Source organism: Akebia trifoliata, chromosome 3, assembly GCF_017979445.1.
Source record: "Akebia trifoliata isolate Shusen 1 chromosome 3, ASM1797944v1, whole genome shotgun sequence".
NCBI classification, from domain to species: domain Eukaryota; kingdom Viridiplantae; phylum Streptophyta; class Magnoliopsida; order Ranunculales; family Lardizabalaceae; genus Akebia; species Akebia trifoliata.
The window spans coordinates 8,422,127-8,448,578 of record NC_141377.1 but is presented as its reverse complement, the minus strand read 5'-3'; the positions used below and the strand labels follow the sequence as shown (position 1 = coordinate 8,448,578).

At 34.2% G+C, this 26,452-nt stretch overlaps 1 protein-coding gene and 1 long non-coding RNA gene across 5 annotated transcripts; one reads left to right on the top strand and one right to left on the bottom strand.

The window, feature by feature from the left end:
* Positions 1-5,888: 5,888 nt before the first annotated feature.
* On the bottom strand, positions 5,889-13,271 carry LOC147405882 (uncharacterized). 4 transcript variants are annotated; one of them, XR_015176122.1, is made up of 7 exons: positions 12,933-13,271; positions 11,759-11,789; positions 9,690-10,611; positions 8,360-8,809; positions 6,924-6,980; positions 6,373-6,550; positions 5,889-6,207 (listed from the first exon to the last, which is right to left on the bottom strand). It is a non-coding gene; the product is annotated as an uncharacterized LOC147405882 (long non-coding RNA). The 4 variants fall into 4 exon arrangements; XR_015176123.1 differs by lacking the exons at positions 11,759-11,789; positions 12,933-13,271 and adding an exon at positions 10,914-11,713 and having other exon boundaries at positions 5,893-6,207; positions 8,360-8,603; positions 8,735-8,809; XR_015176121.1 differs by lacking the exons at positions 11,759-11,789; positions 12,933-13,271 and adding an exon at positions 10,914-11,715 and having other exon boundaries at positions 5,890-6,207.
* A 6,324-nt stretch (positions 13,272-19,595) lies between these two features.
* On the top strand, positions 19,596-23,143 carry LOC147405881 (UDP-glycosyltransferase 83A1-like). Its single transcript, XM_086433765.1, has 2 exons — positions 19,596-20,106; positions 22,085-23,143. Exons 1-2 carry the CDS (start codon positions 19,620-19,622, stop codon positions 22,969-22,971), a joined length of 1,374 nt encoding a protein of 457 aa, XP_086289891.1. The 5' UTR covers positions 19,596-19,619; the 3' UTR covers positions 22,972-23,143.
* Positions 23,144-26,452: the final 3,309 nt, after the last annotated feature.

Below are 26,452 nucleotides of genomic sequence, written 5' to 3'. Positions count from 1 at the left end.
CACGCTGCACAATCACACAAAATTTTGCGAGAGAGAGAAAGAGAGAACCGCCGAACACCGACCGCCAGACTTGAACCCGCAACCGTAGGTTGGCTACAAGAGATGAGAGAGGGAACCAGAGTAAAGGGAAAGAACGAAAGTGATAGTTTAGGGTTTTTGTTAAAAATCTTATATGGGTTCGATTTTCGGTTTGGTTCGGTTATGTATAAATTTTGAACCGAGAACAGAATCGAATCTATCAGTTCTCCATTTTTTCAACCCGAAATCGAACCACTATCAATTTAAACCGAGCCAAACCAATCTAAATCTCACGGTTTGGTTCGGTTCTCGGTTTGAACCGAATTAACTTGCACCCCTAGTGCGTAATAACGATATTGTTGATGATGGTTCAAGTGAAAATTTGTTATTTTCAAAGAAAATGATCATGTTATAGGAAAGGCAATCTCACAAATGTTGGAATCAAGTAAGTGGGAACAAGCTCGTCTATACGTGCTAAACAACTGTGATGAAATTGTTCCATTTGTTTGGTAAGATAAATCATTTCAAATCATTTTTATTTATATTCATAATTGATAGTAGTCCTTAATTAATGAAATAATTTATTGTACAGACAACACAAACAGATGATTAAAGATACTCATAATCATATAAGTGTTAGGGAAGTGGAGCGAAAATATGTGAAGGAGTTCGCCGGGTGGTTTAAACATCATGTATGTGATAAATATCATCAAAATCAACCCACTTAAATATAGTTTTAAATGTATTAATTTCATTCTTTGATCTTAATAGGTTTCACAAATGCGATTAAATAGTGAAGACGTAAATGAACAAATCTATCAGTTAACTCTCGACCCTTCTCATAATGTGATTTGTTTTAAGGGCTTCATTGTAAATGGCTTTAGATTTCACACCAAAGAACGAAATAGAGAGAAAAACTCAAAATAGTGGAGTATTTGTCTATGTAGAAACACATACTTTTGCAAGTGCTAAGGACACTAATTTGATGACAGGTAATATAGGATACTATGGCATCTTAAATAATGTTTTAAAACTAAAGTATCCGGATGAGAATCGAGTCATACTATTCAAATGTCATTGGTGGGATATGATCATAAACCGTGGGGGATTCAAGGAAGATGAATATGGTTTCAAGTGTGTGAATGTTACACGTACCTTAACCACCAACGAACCATACATTCTTGCAAATCAAGCATAACAAGTTTTTTATATAAAAGACAACACCCATTGTGATTGGCGTGTTGTAATAAATGCACAACCACGAGACTTACACAATATGGAGTCGGAAGATGATATAGTAATAGAATTTTTTCAAGATAATGAGCCAGGATTGCATTAAAATAAAATTGATACAAATGATGAACTTATCACTTGGAATAGGAACGATATCCAAAGAGTATTTGTCGAAGGATATGTCAATGATGATCAAGGCTTCATTAATGATGATGATAATGATTACACCTAGCATATGATTCATTGTGTAAATTGTTGTCTTTTTTATACTAATAGTTTATTTTAATAAAATGAAATTACTCTGTCATTTGATGAATATATATATTTTAATTGTTTGAGAAATTGTTGGTTATATATGTTGCGTAGAAAATCATCCAAACAGGTGGTCCAACAGACAGAGAGGAGAAATAACCCCTCAAATTCAGTCTCAGAGGCATCATCTAGTATAGCTAGATCATCTATAAAAGTTGGAAATATGAGTACTAATACAAGTATGACATGTTTTATTAAGTTATTTTGAATACCTTGTAGTATCATTAATACGATGCTTGTCTAAATAAGTTTTCATTGACATATTTTTTGTTTTGTTATATTTTTTAACTCTTTAAATAGCTTCTAACAGCACTAGGAGGAGAAGGCCTACACGAAGCGTAAAAAATTATGAGCAAAAAATAGGGCAGAAGATGTTAGTGGATTGAAATGCTTATTGTCAGCCAATAGGAAAGAATGCTAGCCATTTTGCATATTTCCTAGGGTACGTTGTGAGGCACTCTAGTCATGTCCCATTGCAATTCAAGTCATGGACTGAGATTCCAGAGCATGCAAAGGATTCATTGTGGTGAGAGATTCAGGTAAATATAGATTAATTTATATTTTAGGTATTGTTTCACGTTTGCCTTAACAATATGATATATGCTTATTATTCTTCTTGTAATGTTTATTTTTTAGAGATTTGTCGACATTGATGATGATAAAAGAAACTGGGTAATGTTATCCATGTTAATGAAATATAAAGATTGGAATAATGACTTAAAACAGAAATACCTACAATTCGATACTAATGAGGAAAGATTGTTCAATATTCCTAACGACATCTTAGAGTCGATTGAACGTGGCTCGTCCACTATTGGAGTACTCCTGAGGCATATAAATTATGAATAATTTGTTAATTAACAACTCTTTAAAATGAATGATATTATTATAATTTTATAAAATTTGTGCAGGTTGCATCCAAGAGGAACAATGAGAATAGAAAAAAAATCAGATAATCAAACATGTTGGGGGGACAAAAAGTTGTGCTCAATATTATCATGAATTAGTGCGTATCTAATATCGATCATTTTGATTATATCACTATCTTTTAATATTCAATGTGATCTATGACATATATTAATATGATTATGTTTGTGTTACTAAAGGCTCGAGATAAGAACCGGGTTATTTACCTACCCGAGCTGAAGTCATTAGGAAAACCCATACTAAAAAAAATGGGTCACCATCTGATCCTAAGTCGGCTGAGCTTATGGTGTGTAATCTTCAATAAATTTTAATATAATGCCAAATAAATAGTTTTGAATAAATTCATACTAATTAGTTCCTTTTTTTGTGTAGGCTAAAATGAAAATGGATCATGAAAAAAGTTGTGGATCAGATTCTACGCCTATAGGTGAGCAGATATTCACTGACACGTTTAGACCAAATAGGCATGGTCGAGTGCGTACTTATGGTCTAGGCCCGACATCAAGTTCAATTTTTGACTCATTTTCTTGCTCATCTCGTACTAGTTATGCCAAGATGCAATCTAAGTTGATGAATCTACAACAAACGTTAGACGAAAGTAATCGAGAACATGAGGAGAGGTTTGTTGAGTTGCAAAATCAAATGCAGAGTCAAATCCAAAGTCAGGTGCAGGAGCAAATAGCGTAGTACTTCCACACCATGTTTCCAGATGGCCATCCTCCTAACCAGGGATTATGAGACTTTTTCTATATGTTTGTTTGTCTTTCCCATGACATTTAACTTTTTTTTATATTATCTTCGTACAATACTTAGACTATATTAGGTAACTCTGCATGTATTAGGTAAAACCTTTCTAACTTTGCATTATTAAGTAAAATCTTTTTAACTCTGCATGTATTAGGTAAAATATTTTTAACTCTGCCAATGTAAAATTAACGTTTTACATTGTCGGTCCCAAGCCCGAATAAAGGAGGAGGGAGAAGGTATGAATAAAGGAAAAAAAATAGTGCCTACATGTCCTTTATATTCAATAATATCTCGTTTGTATTTTGATGGGTAGTTGCTATGCAGTTGTGCACTCTGTGGTGAAACATTGAGTTCCTATAATTAGAATTTTTGGTTTGTAGTTTTATGGTCTGATAAGCATGAGATACACAAGTTGTCATGTCCAAGCATTTTTCTGTCTTTTTTTGCTTATATTATTTCTTACAGCAAGGTGGTGGTGCTATTGTCATGGATGCTGATGCCACCTCAAAATTGCACAAGAAGGGAGTGGTTGTGACAGATGATAGCAGCAAGTTTATATGGTCCCAGGTTAGTAGAGTAAAGATTAATAGATTGTATTTGTAGAATTATGTGTTAGAAATACTAAATGGGGCTGACCTTTGAATAATCTAGTATATTATTTGTGAATGCATTGTGCATTGCACTTCTTGACTATGCGCACATAATTTTTCCAAGAGACGAATATTATTTAGGTGACGTGTAATAGGAAAGGTTAATCAAGAACCAATGCAGTGCGTGCCTATTATTTAGGTGTTTTGAGTGTTAAAGTTATGTATATACTCTAGAGTCCAGATTATCTCATTTCTCTTCCTCTAGTCCATTTGGCTTGATTCAAGTTACAGCATGCCCAACATTTGATTGTTTGCTTTTGGACACTTAATTATGCTTTCTTCGAATCTGAGAATTAAATTTTGAATTATATTTTTTCTCCACACCAAAAAGTAGCTTCTCTGAGAAGTTGTGTGGACTCAGCAACTATTCCAGCAGCTATGAAAGCAGATTTGAGAGGAAGGATCTCCCAACTTCAGGTAGTGTTTCTAGATCGAACAAGCCATACATGACTTATTTCTCCTTTTGTTGGCCAAATTCTCTAGTCAACCCATGAGGTTAAAAGAATTTACTTTATTTATCAGGATCAATTGACTATTGTTAGATTATTGTAGGAAACATTAATATTGAGAGCTTTGTGGAGTATGTTAGCCTCATACTGTAACAGACAATTGATTTTCGTTACAATTTTTCAGGGATGTTAAAAAACTTACCTCCTTTGTTGGGTTAGTTTAGCTGCAAATATTTTAGGGAATACTATGCTCAATGAGTCAAAAGACCTACTTTGAATCCTGATTTTATGCAATGTGGTATCCTATCATAGGAGTTATGACCCAGCTGAAATATGTTAACCACCAATCAGATCAGCTACAGATTGATTGTTTAAAAATGGGCCCTACCACAAGCTGTGTGCACCATCGATTTCCCTATCATTCTACTTCATATAGTAGAAAGTATTTGATACTGCTGCACCATATCAAGTTCGTCATTTTAATTTCATCAACCATTAAATGTGCAACATTTAATGATCGTTCAGCTACCTTGTATCCCTCAATAGGTCAAGAGCAAAGGGGGACAGTGGACGCCATTTAATAATAATATAATAATTTACAGAAGAGGACAATATTAAATTGGATGATATATAGGACACAAGACGACGCATGTACAGTACAGTGGGGTTCAAAATACCAGTGTATGAAGTAGGCACATTTAACCCATAACGCCACAACTAACTACTACGTTGGAACTGTGCATGGTGGTGGGTGTCTTGACTCTTAAGTAGCTGTTGGTTGCTTTGTGAGAAATTTCTGCATTCGTACTCATTTAAATAGAACCATTAATATGTTTGTACTTGAACACGGCACATAGTTTGAATTGAAAATTTGTCAACGAAGCTCTCATATTTATGGAGGGAAAAAAATGAGATGGGTTACCCCATCCCCTTCGGTGAAGTTCTTTGATCTCAGACTCATGATCTTCTTTCTATGAATATTTGTCAGGTCCACTAAAAGAAGAGTTCTATAAGACTTTGGAGGCAATCACTTCTCATCCAAAGGATGAGTCGGTTCTCACTTCTAGCGAGTCTAAGTCTAAGGAGTAACCACCAGCACTTGCTTTGGTTTATCTTCAATAAACTAAATTCTCAATCTTGATCCATGTATTCTCCTTCAACACCCCTCACTCACTACAACAAATATGAAAATTAGGAATGGTTTATAACGGTTCCTAAGACACTATGAAACGGCATGTAGACCGACTTTGTTCGAGGCGTCGTTAATGAATTTAAACGGCTGGAAACCGTTCTAGATCTCAGGATTTGGAACCGTCAAAAACCATTCCAAAACTCAGATTTTGGAACAGCTTAAACCCGTTCCAAATCTATACTTATATAACAAAAAAGAATTTTAGACATCAATTTAAAATCCGATGTCTATAAGAGTGATGTCATAAGTCTGAGACTTTAGTCATCGGTTACAAACCGATGTCTAAACATTAAAAAAAATTAAATTTTTTTTCTACACACCTGTTACCTACGGTCAAAATAGACCCAAATAGAAAACATCGAGGTTCTCTATCACATTAATTTATATACAAAAATAGTTACAATAAGTCATAGGTACAAAATTCAGCTCATGTGGCCTCAAAGCTCCCTAAACAATCTCTTGAACTCCTCTATTGCGACAGCAAACATCAGATAGCTCTTCAAATGAAATTGTTAAGAGCAGAAATATCACCCCTTGTTGCCGCTTTGGATAAGGTTGGTAGAAATCTTGATCGCTCCACCTCAGTCACGACTGTTGATGGAATCAATTAAATGATCTCCTTAGCCCAATCCAATGCCTTTATCCCATATGCCCTCACCAGAGATAATGCATATGTTACCTGACGGAAAAAAAAAAAGAGGCTCACTTACCATAAATGGAGACGAGTCAAAAGCTGATTTTTAGCAAGAATAATTTTCAAACCGTAGAAATCATTTTGACATATTTAGCCTTATGAAGCGACAATAGATAGAGAAAGCAATAACTTGTACTCAAGTGTACTTACCACTTCTAATTGATAACTTGGGAGTGCTCCAGCTAATGAGGCTACCAAGATTCTGGTGATGCTTTCACCTCGAGGAATTACCACATTATTCCTGATAGATTTGTACTGCTCTCCTCAATTAGAGTTTGTAAGATCAAAGACATCAGATAAGAATGTCAATATGAAATTGCAGGCCTCTCTGAAAGCAAGAATGAAAATAGAGAATAAGTTAGATGGGAAAAATGCCAACATTTGGCCAAAATAATTTAGAAGAATATATTTATCCATGTCAGTACAGCTTCCTCATTGAAAATTATTGGGCCAAAATAAAAGCAATTTTTGTTGAGATTTTAACTAACCATGTAAGGACAACCTAAAGTACACAAAAAACACTAGCAAACCATCTTCATTATGATGAGGGAAGACATGGTCTCTACGAGATAAAAACTTCTCCATATACAAAACAATATAAACCACCACATGAAGCAAGAAAGCACAAGATGGTTTTATAAGAATTTTTTTGAAATTGGTGCGAGTAGTTGTGACCCTAGATAATAGAACACAGCACTGACCCTGAAAGGATCACCCTTCAAAGACTGCACAAACATAGAATCCCCAGAGCCCTTAATCTGCAAAAGAAAAGAAAGTAATTTTATCAGCGATTTTCAAAACTATAAATATCATAGTCGATGAAGTTATAAAATGGAAAATTTCTTTGAAGAATCCAAATTCTGATGCAAAATAACACATTTGAGAAAATCCTTGCAAGATATTTTTAGTGTGCATGCTTATTTTCTTTTGCTTAGGATAGCTAATTATTTTCTTTTGCTTAAGGAGTTTTTTTCCAAACTGATTATCATGACTAATTTCAGTTTCTTGGGTATCATTCTTGAATTCTTCCCCTATTCTATTTTTGTTTCTGCTTTGCATCAAAAGGTCTCCATCAGCCCGGAACCACAACAAAATATATTATGTTAGATAGTATAAAAGTTTATGGATCGTTGTAAGGTGTAGATGCGAAACATAAAAAATGTAAAGCCTATGCAGGTATTCCTTTTATTCCCATATTTTATTTTCATGCAATGGGAAAGCGCACACAGCAGCAGAGAAAAAATTTGCAAATAAAATCAGATGAAATTCATATACCTCTATCCTTCAAATAGTTTTTGGATGATGGAGAAGAATCCAAATAATATTAGAAATTCATAAAAATGCACCAAACACAACCTTTTGTAATGCAAATGCTAAAAATATGATCACTTTGGGCATTCTGGTAATGAAGAAATAAAGGGAAAAAACAGATTTAAGGAAAAAAGAGGAGAAAAAGTAATCTAATTTTACTTTCAAAAGAAAAATTCATTAATACAATTTTTTAACATGTATCCTCCTTAATAGTGACGTAGAAACTCCAGTGAGCTTCAGTTTTACAATATAGAACAGTGCCCAATTTAAATAATCACCACATAAAGGCATGCGGCACTGAAGTTTGAGCCTTTCAATAAACAATTGGCAATGCACCTAGGCCGCCTCTACGAGCTGGTCAGCCCAAGAAACATAAGGTTGGCCACAATTTTGGTATTATCTGCATGAATTAGAAAATAGTAACACCAAATGCAATAAGCACCAACCAGAATCACTTGATCTAAATGCAGTATCATATGATAGCCTCTGTGCTCAACAGAAAAGTCTATTTTTTCCTACATTTCCATGTAGGAGCTTTACTAGTGAATGCAGATGTCAAGGTAAACCCGTGTATCTGGGCACTCAGCGAAAATAAGCATCAGCATACACCAAGACGTGGTGTATGAGGGGGTAAAGCAACATCAGGCTAGTGACCACTATGCGAGATTGCCACTAAGATCTTATTGGGAATCTGGCCCACCTAGTGAACCAGACAGGTATTTTCATGTTGCTCATAATTAGCTAGTTTGCATTTTGCCCAATTATTGGGGGAATCGCCTAGTGAACCAGACAGAAACAACAGCAGTACATGTCGCTGGAGAGGTACCTTTTGATAGCCAGGGTTGATTGTCACAGCTGGTCGCCCAACAATAGTTCACCAAGGATGTTTGTATGCCTTTCACCTTAGCTCCAGGGCATCTTGGGTTTGCCTCACCTTAAGGTATGCATACCATACCACCTTTAAAAGCATCGACTAAGATACACCCAGGTTGCCTCAAAACCTCAATTCTAAGTTTTCCTTTGCTAGTTTTGCCACTCATCCATCTTAGCATCCTCAACTCAATAATATTCTTTATATGTAAATGTTGAATTTATTGATAGTCAAAGATATTAAAAACACGAATGCAAACTCAATCAGAATTGTTCATACAAATAATTAGAGAACTTGCATTAGGCGAGAGATTGGGTATTAAAAACAAACCATCTCTGACTATGAGCTCCGCTCCTTCAGATTTTGAAACCAAGGTTCCATTTTCAAGACAAGTTTCATACTTAACTGCATTGACAAAGGAAATAAATGCAAAAGTTCAATCAGTCCAATTCATCTCACTAAATTGTTATTCGGTTAGATATTTAGATTAACTAAATACAACACAAATAATGCAAACAAAAGCATACAGATTCATCCAATATTAGCACATACATTAGACCCGCATAAATATGTGCATGCATCCATGTACATAAAAGTAGAAATAGATGCAAGAGTGTCGATTTACATGGATATAATGATAATTTTTGAGAAGCATCTTCTTTTTTGTACTGTTGAATATCAACCAATATGCAAAGGCCTAGAAACCAAGTTGTCTGTCAAAAACAAGTTGAACAAGAACACATGTTGGAGAAGATGTATATAGAAAATGCAAAAGTTCAGTCAGTCCAAATCAACCAATGCATCTAGGGGAACTTGTTTAATCTGCAAATCTTAACAAAAGAAGATTATTTTAAGATATTAATGAAAATAAAATGACTTTTTTATTTTACACAAAAGGACTTTTGCTTCAAAAAAGAAAATCCTAATGGGCCTTGGGGATTTTTTGAAGATGATAGAGAGTCTAAAAGTGACACATGTCATCTAATCAAGGCCTTATTATCTCTAATATCCCAATAAATCAACAATCAAAGAAACAAAGATGAAATATTACCCACAATTTTAATACATCCAAAGAATGAGCTTTCCTTATTTATGGGATGTTTTTGGCCTTCAAATCTCAAGTTGTAATGCTGGCATGGGCTTTCACCCTACATTTTTTTGATTACATGAACCAACTCTTTCACAGCATGAACCCATAAAGAAGTGATGTTGACATGGGTGAACTTCTCCCTTGATCAATGATTTATTACGTATAGAAACTAATTAAAAGATCCAAAAGAAGTACCTTGATCATATCACTGACAATTATTCCAATGCTTGCTCTTGTTGGGCTTTAACCCAAACTTTTTTTCTCTGAAGCTATTCTATGGTCCTTGCCTAATGCGCTGTACTTGAAGCCTGCGATCCTCTTTTCCCACCATAGGTACGACTTTCTCCCTATAGAGTTGTTTCCAAGGAAAATCATGAAATCCCACCAAAAGCATTTAAAGATAAGTATAAATTATCAAAACAACAAGGATTATTACAAAAATAACAAATAGATACTGAAACAATTAGAAGCAAATTACCAAATCTGCAATGTGTTTTTTTTTTTTTTTTAAATAAAACAATTAGAAGCATAGATTCTACTCAAATTTTAGAATTTTTATATGGTAATGTAAGAATGGACTGAGTTTTGAGACAATGGTCATCGCATTCAACATGATGCATTGGGTGGTTTGATCATCCTACATGACATCCACATGGGCCAAGTGGGAGTACAAATTGGAAGTCATACATCTAATAAAACAGGAAGGTTGTCAAGTAATCTAAACAAGTTAACTGAGGGCACTGAATGTTAAATTAAGAATCAAGTGATCCTCTGTCTATATGAGAATTAGCAATACTATCCTACCCAAGTATCTAATGTATTTGTTCTTAGAAAATACACTGAAACATCTATCTTTGGGTGAAGTAGGAAAATGAATAAGTGAATTGTGACATTAATAACTTTCAATGGAAAATATAAAAGCCATGTTTAAGAAATGAATGTAATTTACAATGTGTTGATAAAACTATGTTAAAATGCAGATTGTATGACTTCTATTTTTAGTTATTCAACGGTTCAACCTATTCAACCTCTACCTCAACTACAAGTTAGAAAACAACATAACTTCAATGGTGATGTCATTGTTGTAGTCTTGCATGCTTCATTGTCCATTTCAACCCTATAACAGATTAGAAACAAAGAAATAGATAAATCTTGTATGCTTTAATGTGAATTTCCTAACAAATGCTTCACTGTATTTAAATGAAGCTTTGTCTAATATTAAACAAACCCATATTTTAAGATTTGTCTTTGTTATTTCCGAGAGAAACAACAAAACCATGTCACCCCAAATTATTTTAAACAAATAAAACCTTTTACTTGAGCAATTCATATAAATTCTCAAAAAACCCTGTAATCAGTTTCAACAATTAAAACATAATCAAAGTCAAACAAGAATGGTGAGAAAAGAATCAAGCGAACCTGCCCAGTGTGAATATGTGAAACCAAATGTAAGGCGGGGTCTGAAATTCTATAAAGAAACAAAAAGGAATAACAAGCACTCAGAAATAACCAAGAATAACATTTTATGTTTTCATAACAAGCCCAATGGCCATATACCAGCCTGATGGTTATTCTTCTGGAATAGCATGCTCACACACAGAAATACAAACCGACCATTCAGACATAACTATTTTGGCAAAAAAAAAATCTCATTCAATCCTTCCATCACCATTACTTCGGTGATGATCGTGGTTTGAGAAAAGTCAAGGAATGGTCCATAACTGGAATTTCAAAAGGAGATGAATCACAAGGTTGAGTCCTACTTCAACGCGAACTAGGATTCTAGCACAACTTAGTTTAGAAATTGGATAATAAACGCAATGAAACAGATGATAAATACCCACCGTAATCTTCCAAAATAAATGCTTTTGATTCCAGAAGTACGGAAACTAACTAGTGGCTTTAAGGTATTATGAAATAGATTAACTATACTACAATTAGGTCAAATTCAAGATTGCCTCATAAGTGGGAAAGAATGTGTTGGGAACGTGGCTGTGGTAGAAAAGTTAGAAGGGGATTGGGTAGTAAAGGATCAAAATAGGTCTCATAAATAATATTTATTAAAGCACTACATCCAATCAAGACCAAAACAAATGCATAAATAAATTTCTACATAGTAGAGTCTCTAAACATATCTAAACAACATTCAATTGCAAGCCCTTGGATCCAAAATTTCTCATAATACTTAGCATAAGAGAAAGCATTTAGCTTATGAGGTTTGAGTAGAAAGCCTCCTAAGGACTTTTTGGTAAGAACAGGCATACCTTTCGAGGCATGAGTGTCTTGGGAATAACTCTGCAGAAAGACGAGAACATGAAAAAAATCAGTTGTGATTAAGAACAACAAGACTAAAAACCCAAGGAGGAAAGGTCACAAAAATGTTGCTTTTGTCATCTAAGCACATGTTACACACATAAGTAGGACAAATGAACACCGGCTAGTTCAATCAAGGTTGCTTGAAATCAGCCAACCCTGGTATGGCAACCTAAACAAGTCAACTTGGAAACCAATGAAGAGTCATTTCCCAATTTAAATATTTTATGAATATAATGAAACTAATATACAGAAATGAATGTAAGGAGGAAAGCATGTATTGTATTTTAGTTCAATACTCATAAAAATGACAATAACTAATAATAAATAAATAGTACAAATACATAAATGCATGCAACTTACAGATTAAAAAAAATGTATTATGATCTGATAAATATTTAAAAAAAGAATAATAATTTGCACCAATTCTGACATTATACTAATAGCCAATTGCTATTAGGTAAAAAATGACGAAATGCCTTGTAATTGATATCAAGTTAAAAGGTCTGAACTTCAAAATTGAAGGTTAACAATCAAAACTCCAAAATTCAGGGCAAAATTTTCAAAAGCCATTTGGACAATTAATGACCCATTCAACTTGTTGAAATCATGTTCCAACAAAATAAGACTCGGGAAAATTTCATCAATTCTTTTCAAAATAAAAGCTGAGATATAACCATAAGAGAAGCTCCCAAAAGAAAATTAGGGTTTTCGTTTAGGGACTTTGAAATTGGGATGAAGAAAAGGGTTTGCTTTCGTTTTCTCAAAGTTGAGAAGATTGAAGATAAAGAATCAATTTCTGAGATCAAGCAACAAGGGTTTGGTTTCATCAAATCTTCCAACATCCAACAATACATATCTAAAATACAGAGAATTGATATTGCAATCTAACATAATTTAACCAATTTGCAAAAGAATCAATAAATTTCTACGCCAAATCACAAAAGAAACATCGATTTAGACAAGAAAAGTTTATGCAAACTAGGTTTCTAAAAGAAAAAAAATACCGTAAACGAGATTCAAAAAACAGAGAGTCAGCCAATCTGCACATAGAATAACTAAGGATTGAAATCTTGGAGAAATTCGAACTCGAATAAATGTAACAAAGTTGCAGAGCTAATTCACCTGATTACGAAAACTTCGAATTGGTTGAAACAAATTAGGGTTTCTAGTGAGAGAATAGAAAGGATGAAGAGTTGCAGAAATCTTCAAAGAGAACCTTAGAGAAAATTGTTGATTTCGGGTTTTTGTTCCTTTTCTCATTTTTTGTTCTCCAGCTAGAATGTGAGACCTAAATCTTTCCTAGCGACTTTCCTTGATATAAAATGTTTTGTAGAAACGTTTTTTAAAAATGAAACGGCTTAAACCCATTTTTATTTTGAAACGGCTTAAATATATTTCAATTTCTTGCTCCTAATTCATAGTTTTCTTGTAATGACTGCAAGCGAATACTAGAAGGTTAGTACAGGGATTTCAGCGCATGCACTTTCTTTTGCATCCGTAGATTGGAAGATGTTTTATGAACCATCTTTAAATAATACATCTGTTAATATTAGGAAAGTGAATAAACTACTAATATGTTATTCAGATGTCTATCTTTAATTTTCAGCCAAAGTACTATGATGGAGATCATAATACTTGAAGATATATAATGTCTTTCAACTCGATATATAATGTCTTTTGGTTTCTTCTTCTAGGTTCTTGAAGAAAGGGTTGGGCTGGTTTTTGTATTGGGTTTATATAAATTTATCATCTCCTTTACATTGAATGAAACCGAAGACGTCATATGAGTTTTCACCTGTGATTGTGTTGAGTTGTACAACAGTGAGGGGGGCTTTAGTGGTTAGAGAAAGGAGATGGTTGAGATTAGTATGGTAGGTGGTGGTGTTAGTGAATTTAGATAAGTCTGAATATGTGTAAGATGTAGTTTTCTTTTGTGGGTTTATAGGTAAAGAGTAAGAAAGAGAGACAAAGAAGTAGAAAGCTCAATTGATTTGGCTGATGAGCTCTTCATCTCTTTGAGTAGAGATGGGAGAAGAGACGATAGAGACTCGTGAGATGGGTGGGTTATGTGTCTCTTTGATGGAAATAAGTGCTCATGGATTTTATCTACCATTTCATTGAAATATAGTAAATGTTTGACTATCTTCTGTTAGTAGAGGATAGACACCTTCCAATTCTGTTTTGTGTCTTTTTTTGTTCCTGGCTGTAACATAGAATTGTAGGGTCCATTATTAGGCTTGGAGCCCATCTGCCTTCAGCTATTGAACTCTAAGGGCGAGGAGTGACCTGTCAATAATGAAGAAATGCTCGAATCCAATAGCTAGAGTGTGTGCTTAGGTCCGCTAAAGATAGGGCCAACCCATTCTTCATATTGTTCCCAAAGTCCATTTTCAAAATGAGAGACATACGCGCACAACACTTATTATTTGTTGATATATAAAATAAAAGGATCCTTCATCCTTGAATGTTTACAACACACATTGCCATAGTCTTCAAAAAGAAAATTGTTTTAGGGAAGAGAAAAGTGCTACTTATGGCCAAGTTTCTGAAGAACTTCCGTGCATTGGCTGCAATGAAGTTCAAACATTCTCCCAATACATATAACTCAAGCTCACTTATTGACTTAAATGGCCGTTACAAAACCTAGTTAATGTCTTAAAGCACAAGTTATTTTTAATTGAACAAGTACTTCTGTTTGCGATTATCAGGGATATAGCTCAATTATTGACATTTCGTTCACAGAGGTGTTGAGTTACTTGTATGTTGGTACTGCTGAAATTAATATGATACTGGGTAGATTTTTTGGCCTTGGAGATCGTTTTGATGGACCATCAAATTGTTGGCTGGTCCTTCTATGTGCAGTATGGATGTGTTTGAGCATTCCTGACCTAAGTATTTCCATGTGCAGGTGCGTGTGTATGACCTTGCGTCCATGTCATGTTCCCATGTATTGGCTGGGCATACTGAAATTGTACTTTGCCTAGACACATGCATTTCAAATTCTGGAAGAACACTTCTTGTAAATAGTGTGAGTCCTTCTCTTTCGTTTCCTCTCGCAAGGCATTTATAAATTGGTATATTTAATCATTTCCTATGTGTTGATTACTGTTGGTAATTGTGATTGGAGAAAACACGATCAAGCTATATTTTCTTATTCTTATTCTTATGCTTATCTTCCTAACAGCTTTTGTGTTTTCTGGAGTGGTGACCATATAGATGAAACTTGTTCCCTTTTTTAATTGATTTCTCATGTTTATTATCTTCTATGGATTACAGGTGAGATTATGGGAACCTAAAAGTAGGTGATGTATTGGAGTTGGTACTGGTCATATGGGAGCCATTGGAGCTATTGCCTTTTTAAATAAACGGAAGAATTTCATCATTAGTGGTAGTAGGTGAGCACTGAGGGACAAACTATTTGTTCCTGAATCTGGATAGCCCTTCATCATTCATGGCGGTTGCTTGTAATCCCTTCTTTTGTTTTGAATTTCTTGAATGGTTTCTGCTTGCATTTATGCGTTTAAATTTTAGTTGGGTTTTTCATTTCAGATCTTGTAATTCAATTGATGGGTTGGACTTGGAGGTGGAAGTGGAGGTGTGCACCGATTTTAACTTGCAGGAAAGACAATAATTCCACTTCCACCAGAATAGGAATTTGAGGAGAGAATTTACAGGAGGGGGGGGGGGGGGGGGGACGGGGCTAGGCTGGCTTTTGTATTGAGCTGGCATTTCGAATTTTCTTTTTAACAAAATAGCATATACCGACGGACTTACAAAGTCTGTCGGTATAACATATAGCGACGGCAAATAATACTGTCAGTAAATATGAAAACAAGTAATGAAAAAAAAAATTCCGCACCAATTTTTTTCCAGAAAACAAGGATATTGCGACGGTAATTTTATTGCACCACCGCTAAAACAATTACCGGCTCAACCAACTCTGACGAGTGCCGACGAAAACCGATCCGTCGGTATAGTATTCTACGATGGACTTATGGGGATTTAGCGACAGATCTAACCGTCGGTATAAGTCTCTTTTCTAGTAGTGACTTAACTAACACTATTTTTTTCCTAAACTCTACAGAATAGAATAGTTCTTAACAATCAAATCTTACAATTCAAAACTATTTAAAAATTGAAATTTGAAAAGAACCCCAAGATTCACCAAGAAATGCAATCTTACATTTGAAAACAAATCAAATCCTAAATCAATTAGATCTATGAAAAATTAATTAAATTCAGAATTTATATTGAATTAATTATCGCAATTGACACTCCCCGTGTTAGATTGGAATGCTACAAAAAACCTCGCCAAAGGTTGTATTCAACGACCAAAAATTTCCTCTCTCTCTCTCTCTTCCCTTCCCTTTCCCTTCCTTTTCTTTCCTCTTCTTTTTTTTTTTTCTCTCCGTACAGCCCATTAAGAAGGTTTTTGGCAAAACAAAGGTTTATTAAGTAATGTAAGTGGTGGGGTCCACCACTAAATCTAAACAACACCACCACCATAGCTTTATAAGAAACATATATGTATTATATATAGACCAAAACTGTAGGTTAACATAAACTTGCACTTAATTTAAAATTTTAATTTAATTTTGATCCAATCACCTATTATTCAAATATTTACTATTATTGTTGTTTTCTTTTTAAATCTACTAATTTGGGATTGAGTCAATAAAGTAAGGGAAATAATCATATAAGGGAAAAAGTATCGAACATGGAGAATGTTAGTTTTGCAAGAAGAAAGGGCATTTGAAAAGAGATTGTCATAAATTCAAAAGTTGGTTGAAAGAAAAGGAAAGATGGTCTCAACAACAAGAAAAAATCTCAAACTTGAGATTAAATTTTGAAAGTATCAAAGATCGAGACTATCAGAGTGTGTCGTTTCATTTTAGATTATGTCATCACTTGTACCATCATTTAGATGGAATTTTATTCCTATTTTCAAACTTAATAGTTGCATCTTGAGCTACATTATTTATCCTTTAATAATAAATTGAATTATTAGTTATCTCTCAATAGATTTTTCTCCACCCTCTTGTTAATTTATGAATTAATTCCTTACTTGCTTTAGTTATATTAAGATTTGTGGGAGTGATAATATTTCGATAATGTGATGCAGTTAAAGATCAATTGAAAGTTGGAAGTGGTGATTTTACTTTTAGTCTCATGGTTGTTTATCCAATATGAAGTTGCCATTAAGTATGCAAAGATGAAGTATATGACCAAAATTAAGAATAATGTAGAGATCACGAGTCTGGTCATATGGGGAAAATGTTAAAGAAGGGAGTGTTGGAATATTTTGACTCCGTTGTTTGAGTGGAAGTTATCTCATGATGTTTGATTCACCCATGTTGTCTTTGATGATTTGTTGATGTATCCTTTTTGTTCGTAGACATTATTTATGTATATACAATGAAGTAAAATCTAAAGTTTGCCTGAGAATATTGTTGTTATTCTGAGTTTGATTTAGATGTGATGGGCACACATCTATAAATTCTTATCCTATTATTATATGAAGTTAGCCTAGAATATGATTTAGTATCCATGAGAGATGCTTGGGATAGATGCATTTAGGCAATGCATTGATATACCTTTGTTCTGATAGATTGGTGATTATTTTTTACACGGCCGGTTTGCTGAGATATATCAAAATAACACACTAAAAGTGTGAAACATGATGCTTTGGAATATGTATATGTATGATTGCATGAAGTGTGTACATAGTCCTATATCTCACTCCAATAAAATCATTATGAAGTTTAAAATCCCAAAATCATTGATGATTTAATTTTGTGACCATGGAACTGTCTTGGTATCAGTAAAGGGAAAATCAAAACATTCATGGTTCATTGCTAGTATTATTTTTGAAATTGAGTGAAAGTTAAAGTAGTAATTGAATGTTTTTGAGCAATAATTTTTAAACTAAGAGTGACTACTTGGCCTTTAAAAGAAAGTCTTCCATCACTGAGTCTTTTCTAAAACTAAAATTATTTGCATGGACCAAGTTGGAGATTGTTGGAAATATTAACTGGACTTGTAAATCCTAAATACGTGCCAAATTACAATCTTGCCAAACGTTGGCCAAATCTATGTGTTGTTTGATTAAATAAAACAAACGTAGAAATAAATAAATAAAAAGATACCAAATTATAAGAATATGCATGTTACTCAACTCAATATAAACAAAAAAAGAATTTTCATCAATAAATTTGGGCGAATCATGTCGTTACAAAATTATCTATGACCCATGAAAACCTCATTCTTGGATAAGATAATGTTGTCTGATTCATACACTGATTTGAAACGTGCTTTGTTATGAAGGCGTCTAGATATATAGTTTTCTTTGATATGTATGACTTTCTCATAAGTGAATTAAAGTTTTATAGATCTAATGCCAAGAATGTTGGAGAGAGCATTGTTTTTACCATTCCCACTTTTCAAATTCTTTACAAATTACATAACTTGTAAAGAGATTTCGATCATTGCAATACTCTTTTGTTGCCCCAGTGTCAACCCACTTGTCATTGTTATTTGTCACAACATGTGCTTATACATGAGCATATGAAACTGTAGCGACCAACCATTTTGTTTTTGTTTTTTTTTTTTTTTTTTTGTGATAACAGAGGTTTCAAACCCATAGGGCCGACTAGGAGGAGTGAGGCAACTTGCCTCCTAGAGCACCATGTCTTGCCCAAATCTCCCGTACATGCAATACCTCCGCAAGCCACACATCCCAGGTAAGTAGGGATACATCGCTGTGGGTGGCGTTTACTCTCCATCTCTTGATGACATTCTTCAAGTTTTAATAGTTATTTTGATGCCCCTTATATTGTCAGGCTCTTTTTGATAGTTTTGTAAATATTTATGATGCCTCCATATATTTTCAAATGGATGAAATAACCCCTTGGCATTGGTCTTTTTTTTATTATTATTATAAACTAATGAAAAGTGATCTCGATGCCCTCTTCATCCTCAATCATCACCATCTAAAAGTGATCTCATTGTCCTCATCATTGGCATTACTATCTTTATCATCATCATCAAATATCATTTTATCCAAGATGTTATAGAAATTTTAGAAAGAAAAATAAAAAAAACAAGTGCTTTAGGTCATTTTTCACAAGCGTATAAAAGAAGTCCTAGGTTTTTCCAAGAATTGGTGAATATTTTAGATACCCTTATGTTTGTAAATCGGTTGCATGCCTCTTGACCTCAGTCTTCTCACATAAACTAATTAAAAATGACTTAAAATCCTTAGATTTTTCTTTCAAATCAGTCACCTTACCACTTGAAAAAAAATTGATGATGACATCGAGATCATTTACAATTAGTTTATAAGAAAAGATGCCAAGGCAGCCTTGTCATCGTGCGAGTTGAAAATATGATTAGGGGTGTCTCAAATATTCCGTGAAAACACATGGTCATCTAACATAATCATTAGAGACGTGCTGGGGTGATACAAAGGTGACAAAAACTTCACATTACCGTAGATGCTTTTCCGTGATATACAAGTAAAAAGCATCTATGATTATGTGCGCACCACCACATCATTTTTGTCACCTTTGTGTCTCCGTTTGTATCATTCCAGTATTTTCCTAATTATTAAAATTTGAAAGTGCAACGTGTCATCAAGAGATGAAAGGTTATCTCCATACTTTGTCAAGGAGTGTGACCTAGCATTCCTTATCTAGAAAATGCTTAGAAAATTTGTATTTTTCCTCTTATCTCAATATGAAGAGTAGACGGAGGTGTAGATAAATAGAGAAAAAGAAGTGGAGAGAGAGAGAGAGAGAGAGTCCTGATAATATGGGTAAAGCACACATCCTGGTTTTACCATTCCCAGCTCAAGGCCATGTAATACCCCTTCTGGAATTATCAAATCTCTTAGTCGAACATGGATTCAAGATCACCTTCGTTAACACAGACTTTACTCACACACGTGTCATCTCCTCCTTACGGAATAAGGAGAACCACAATAACCAGAATCGGATCCATCTAGTCTCAGTCCCTGATGGAATGGGACCCGAGGAAGATCGCAACCAGATTGGTAGTCTCTGTGACTCTATCTTGAGATCGATGCCGCCTCATCTCGAGGAATTGATAGGTAAGATCAACGAATCCAACGATGATGAGATCACGTACATCATTGCTGATGAAGGTATGGGTTGGGTTGTAGAAGTCGCGAAGAAAATGGGAATACCCTTTGCAGCATTTTTTCCTGCTGCGGCTGCGCTCAGAGTCTTGACCCAACACATTCCAAAGCTCATTGAAGAGGGAGTAATTGATGCCAACGGTAACAATTATTGCATTATTATTATTATTATTATTATTATTATAGAAAATATAGATGAAAAACAGGAGTCTCCTTATAGTACATTAAATACACCTTGGGGGCATTTTTGATAAAAAAAAATATTTTGTTTTAGGGCAGTTTCGGTACAAAAATCAGATTCCAAGGTATATTTAATGAATTTTAAGGTCTCCGAAAACCAGACATCCAAACTATGATGAGAGGTTGGACACTTCTCTTTCTATTTAGGGAAAATTATTTTAAGAACTCTGATAGTAGAATTTCTTTCTGAAAAGAATTGTGGTAATCTGACTTACCCACACGACATACTCAATCGACACCCTTGACGTGACAGACTCGGGAATTGTAGATCTGTTCTTCTCAATATACAAAACTATGGTTCCTCGTAAAAAGATGCAGTTTTGTATCCCGAAGAGAGTATGTCTACTTTATCTGAGCTTGTCACTCGGGTGTTGATTGAGTATGCCACGCGCTTAAGTCAAATTATCACAACTCTTCTAAAAACCATCTATTTTTTTCTTAATGCCCTTCTACTCTTTTCAATTAGTGAGAATGATGATTCAAATGATCAAGATTAAGAATCCAAATAATTGAGATCAACCTTTTTTACAATTATTAAGATCACACAATCATGACATTTGAAGGTGAAGGTGAATCATCGGGATCAGCCATTCAAATTGTCAAGATTGACATTTTTGCAATCATTGATCTTTCAACATTAATAACCGAGTCAACAATTCAAATGGTCAAGATCAATGACTTGATTTATCATTTTATCAATGTGAGGAAAGATTTGACTGATTAGATTTGTCAAGATCGACAATTTTTTGTAATCGTTGAATTTTCAACATTAATAACCAAGTCAACAATTCAAATGCTCAAGATTGACGGCTTGATTTATCATTTTATCAATGTGAGGAAAGATTTGACTGATTAGATTTGTCAAGATCGACAACTAGAGTTCATTGTATTGGCGTGATGGGACATTAAGAAAGAAAGAGTTCACTAACCACGTTGCTAAAATCCCAAGGTGTTAGCCTAGAGGCAAGCTTAGCAAACTCCTCAAGAAAGGTAGGTCAAAGTGTTCAAAACCCCAAGAAACAACGCATTCCTCAGGGCAAACCTCCAAGTCTGGTTAACCCAAAACTCAACCAGTTGCATTTAGGAATTTTCGAGGGAGCGGTGCGTGTGACTGTGGGAGTAGAAACCAAAAAAAAAAAAAAACACTTTGTTGTTAAGATACACCCCAAAACTCAGGGTGCATTTGAATCATACCACAAGCCCCCATTGACTTGTCGGGAAGACTCTAGCCTTACTAATAAAAAGAGAGTTAGGGCCTTGATCTTGAACAAGTAGGGTCGGGCTACAAAGAAATTCAACCTGTTAAATCTGGGAAAGTCTTGGCCTAACAATGCCCAATCCGATCTGGTCCACCAATATATTTTAAATTTATACTGTATAAATAGTTGTATCAATTTTTAATAAAGGATAAGTAAAACATATTATAAATAATAATAAGTTTACTTTCATCTGTGTCCATTTTTTAAATAAGGATAGAGATTAGACCCCTATTTTGATTATTAAAAAAAATACTCAAGCGCATTAGGGTCAGGTTGAGGCATAACCAAATTAGACTTGATAGATGCCACGATTCCTAATGGTTTTAAAACTCGTCTGAAACCACGATGACTTAGGAAGGCCATCGTGCAAAATTTTCAATGTGAATTGTCCATCACATTGAGCCATCCTGAATCCAAGTTGACTCATCCGATATTTTAAAATGGCCGAGTTGATGAAAACTTGGCTAGTCATTGGATTTTAAGTTTTTAATAAAGAGTAATTAAGATTTTGGAATGATTAAAATGTTTGTTACCTACATAAAGTATAGATTTTAATTTATAAAAGACTGATGCCAGATTCTAATTTCTAGTATTAAATTGGTTAATAAAACTTGTTGCAGGAACTCCCCTAAATCACCAAGTGATCCACCTGTCTCCTACCATGCCTCCCATGAATACAACACAGTTTGGTTGGAGTTGCATCGGTGACCCTATGGCACAACAAACCTTCTTTCGATACATACTTGCAAACACTCAAGCAATCAAAGATGTTGAGTGGCTTCTATGCAACTCATTCTACGAGATCGAAAAACCAGCTTTCCAATTGAATCCAAACCTCCTACCAATCGGCCCATTGCTTGCGTCCAACCACGAAGACGCGATTCACGGAAACTTCTGGCCCGAGGACCCAACTTGTCTGCACTGGCTTGATAAACAAGCTCCATGTTCTGTCATCTATGTTGCTTTTGGAAGTTTCACAGTCTTTAACCAGCACCAATTCCATGAGCTAGCACTCGGGCTTGAGCTTACTGGCCAACCTTTCTTGTGGGTCGTACGGCCAGATCTTATTGATGGTCCATGCGCAACATACCCAGATGGTTTTCAAGCAAGAGTAGGTACACGTGGAAGAATGGTGGGGTGGGCTCCACAACAACAATTGTTAAGACATTCTTCCATTGCTTGCTTCTTGACCCATTGTGGTTGGAATTCTACTATGGAAGGATTAAGCTTGGGAGTTCCTTTCCTTTGTTGGCCTTACTTTGCTGACCAATTGTTTAATCAAACTTATATTTCTGATGTTTGGAAGATTGGATTAAAGTTAAACCCAGAAGAGAATGGAATAATCACAAGGGAAGAAATTAATAAGAAGGTTAGAGATTTGTTTGGTGATGAAAATATAAGAGCAAGAGCTCTAGAGATGAAGGAAATGGCAAAGAAGAGTATAAGTGACGGAGGATCTTCTAGGAAGAATTTCAACAATTTCATTGAAGCTATCAAGGGAAAGTGACAGAGATTTGATCCAATGAGTGGAAGGCTGATGACCAAAATCAGACTAACAATCTGATGAGAAATCAACAAAATGTGTACACTTCAAATAAATAAATGTTCTTGAGAGAAAAAATTATTGTCTAGACTTTTTGAACATTTGGTATTTCTTGTTAAATGCAATTTTGATTATATGTTCTATAATTCCTCAATTTCTAATGAATTGAAAGAATCTCATAAGGATGCCCATTAAAATGATGAGCATGATCAAGGACTACTTTCTTTGGATATATGCCTCAAATTGAAGGGTTTCATAAAATTCAACTGACCAAGGCATCAAATAATTTTTTTTTTTTTTTTTCGACGGGTAGAAATCATCAAATTAATGATGGGAGAAATTAGACGGCTCTATGCCATTGAATCTAGGGAACATAAAATATTTCAATGGCCTTGTGGCCTTGCATGGTGGTAATTCAGTTTCTAACATTCTTGGGCCTTCAGTTTTCAGAGTGTTGTGAAATTTATGTGCTAAGCTGATGAACCAATAGCATTGTGTCATGTGTATTTTAAAAAAAAAAAATGCATGAGCCATTGGTTAGTAGATAGAAATTTTTGGTAAAAAATTTATGAGCAGTTGAAATCCTTGATTTTTGGACAAAAATGCTTCACCTATAATTTCTATAATAAACCCTTGAAAAATAATCTTTTAAATTTTAATTTCCTCCCTTCCACCATGTTATACCATCCCAAGAGAGAGAGAGAGAGAGATCCATTCTCTCTTCTAAAACCTACCAAAAAGTCATTGGAATTCACCAAAGTGGTTCTAGATTTGAGGAACTATGGTTAACCTTGTAAATCTACACATTCTCATGTTTGATCCACGATCTATTGAAGATTTCCACCAAATTATGTCAATTTCTTTCATTTTTTTTATATTCTTATAAGCTTGCTACATTTCTCGTCCATGGTTATATAAATAAAAAATGGTAGCAAAAAAGTTTGATTTCACGAAATTTTTATGGTTCATACAATTTACTTAATGTCGAACCTTGATGCTATCTGGAATGTATTATAGCGTCGAGCCTCAACGGTATCTATTCTCTAGATTCGACAATGTAGACATTTTTTACTTCTAGAAACTTCTATTAGACAACTTCGTCGAGTTTTGACAATAGGTACCATTGAGCCTCGACGCTACAATACATTCTAGTGTCTAGATTCGATGCTTAGTAAATTTTATGAATAAAACCATAAAAATCCAGTGAAATCAATTTTTTTCTACCATTTTCCATTTATATAACTATAGACAAGTAATATATCAAGAGTATAAGAAATATGTAAATGATTTTAAAAAATAAAATGAAGGAAATAGAGGAGAAACTGATTATCTTGCTGGAAATCTTAAATTGATCGTAGATCAAACACGAGAATACGCAGATCTGCAAAGTTCACCATTGTTCTTCAAATCTAGAACCTCTTTTGTGAACTCCAATTTATTTTTGGTAGGTTTTGGTAGAGAGAATGGATCTCTCTCTCTCTCTCTCTCTCAATAGGATAAAATGTTGGGAAGGAGGAAGTTACAATTTAGAAGATAATATTTCAAGGGTTTATAAGAGAAATTGTAGGAAAGGGCATTTATGTCCAAAACATAAGTTATCGTAGTAAATAACCCTACTTTGAGTATTAAAACAAAGTGGCCTTTTTTTGCCATTGTCATAAACCTATGGAATTTTTATGCAAAATACCCATATTTCATTGGTATACACCACCAAAATTCACAATTAGGAACAATTATTAACCGTTCTTAATGCAACTGGAAAGGTTATAAACAATTTTCAAATGGGGTGTTCCTAATATTTTGAAACACTTAGTAACCGTTCCTCATTGAGGGTTTTAAAACCTTCCTAAATTTATTGCGGTAAGGCTTCCAACTTGTTTTAAAATATATTGAGCAAACAATTTCATGTCATTCTTGATTTAAAAATAATCTTGTAAAGGAGCGGCAAGAGAAAAAACTAAAATATTTATACAAAAGAAACTAAACTATTTAATAATAACCACGAAAAATATTCATAGACGTCCATCACAACATCCATGATTTCGTCCATCCATTGTAAAAATATATATATAAAAGCGATGTAGTACAATCTAGTCAACACTTAAAAGAGTAAATGACAAAACATAAACCAATCGAGGTACCCAATAAAGGTTAGAGGCCATCTAACATATGATCATGTTCCAAGTTTCAACTTCGCCAAAAGTTGAATGTTATCCATCTAGTCCATGCAGTTCAACATTTCCTTTTTCAACAACATAAATGACAACCTTGTATGCATCTTGCGAAAGAGGTTTTCGACGAATCATTTGAAGCACATTCTTGAGTTCCTAGGACCACACCCAATTGCAATATAAAGCATATAGAGTACTAAATGTGTAAAGTTGAGGTTGAACAAAAAGAATAATACTTAACATAAATAATTACTAACCGTTGGAAATCCTACAATAGGACTTGCAGTCAAAATCGTTCTTGGCAGTGTGTTGGTCCATATCTAGATTATGGTCGAGCATATGAAATTAAAGATTATGATCAGTCTAACATGAATACCCTATTTCATATATATTCAACTTGGAAAGTAGTTCAAACTATTACAAACAAATCAAGGTTAGCTTTCTCTGATTTTAGTGTGCAATTGGAAGATTCTAAAAATAAATAACCTATCTATATAGAAGTAGCAAGATTATATGAAGATTAATTTAATCCCAGATATTTAGCACAAATACCTTGTGACTCGGAGAAAAGGAGAACTAACATGCAAAGAAAAAAAAAAGCAAGAGAGACTATAATGACAACACATGACACACCATCTCACATGTCCTAAGATGCAAGGTAGTCTTACCCTTTATTTTAATAATTTTTCATTAAAAAAGTTACTTCTATATGTAGGATCTCATAGACATCAACATGCCAATCCTTGTACAATTTACACATATTGCTTATGAATTTAGCATGGCTTCATCTTGATCCCCTTGGCTCACTGAGGAGTAGAAGACGTTAAAAGGAGAGAGAATGCGAGAAAAAGAGGAGTGAGAGAGCTTGAGATGAACAGATCGATAGAAAGTGAAAGAATTGCGCAAAAGCCTTAATTTTTAAAACAGTTTATAACGTCGATTTTACCTGACCCATTGTTATAATGTCCAAAAATATCAAAAATGCCACCCCTACATAATGTCAGTTTTAGTAAAATGACTTATATTTAATAAATAATGTCATTTTGTCTAAAAATCGATGTTATATGGGTTTTATTTATTTATTTCTTTATTTATTTTTTTTTTGCTTTCTTGATTATACACATTAATCCAAATTTCTATCTCCACATATATATTCCTACAATTGTGGTGGACAAGGACACTTCGCCTGCAAAGAGTTTCCTAACATGAAATTAAAAAAAAAAAAAAAAGATAAAATGGTAAAAAATTAATGGCTCATATCTTTAGCAACACTA

Bases quoted from the DNA above. Each gene is read 5' to 3' on its own strand.
- LOC147405881 (XM_086433765.1), top strand. From the start codon at position 19,620: ATGGGTAAAGCACACATCCTGGTTTTACCATTCCCAGCTCAAGGCCAT. The intron at 20,107-22,084 runs GTAACAATTATT...AACTTGTTGCAG, and splicing joins GGGAGTAATTGATGCCAACG to GAACTCCCCTAAATCACCAA.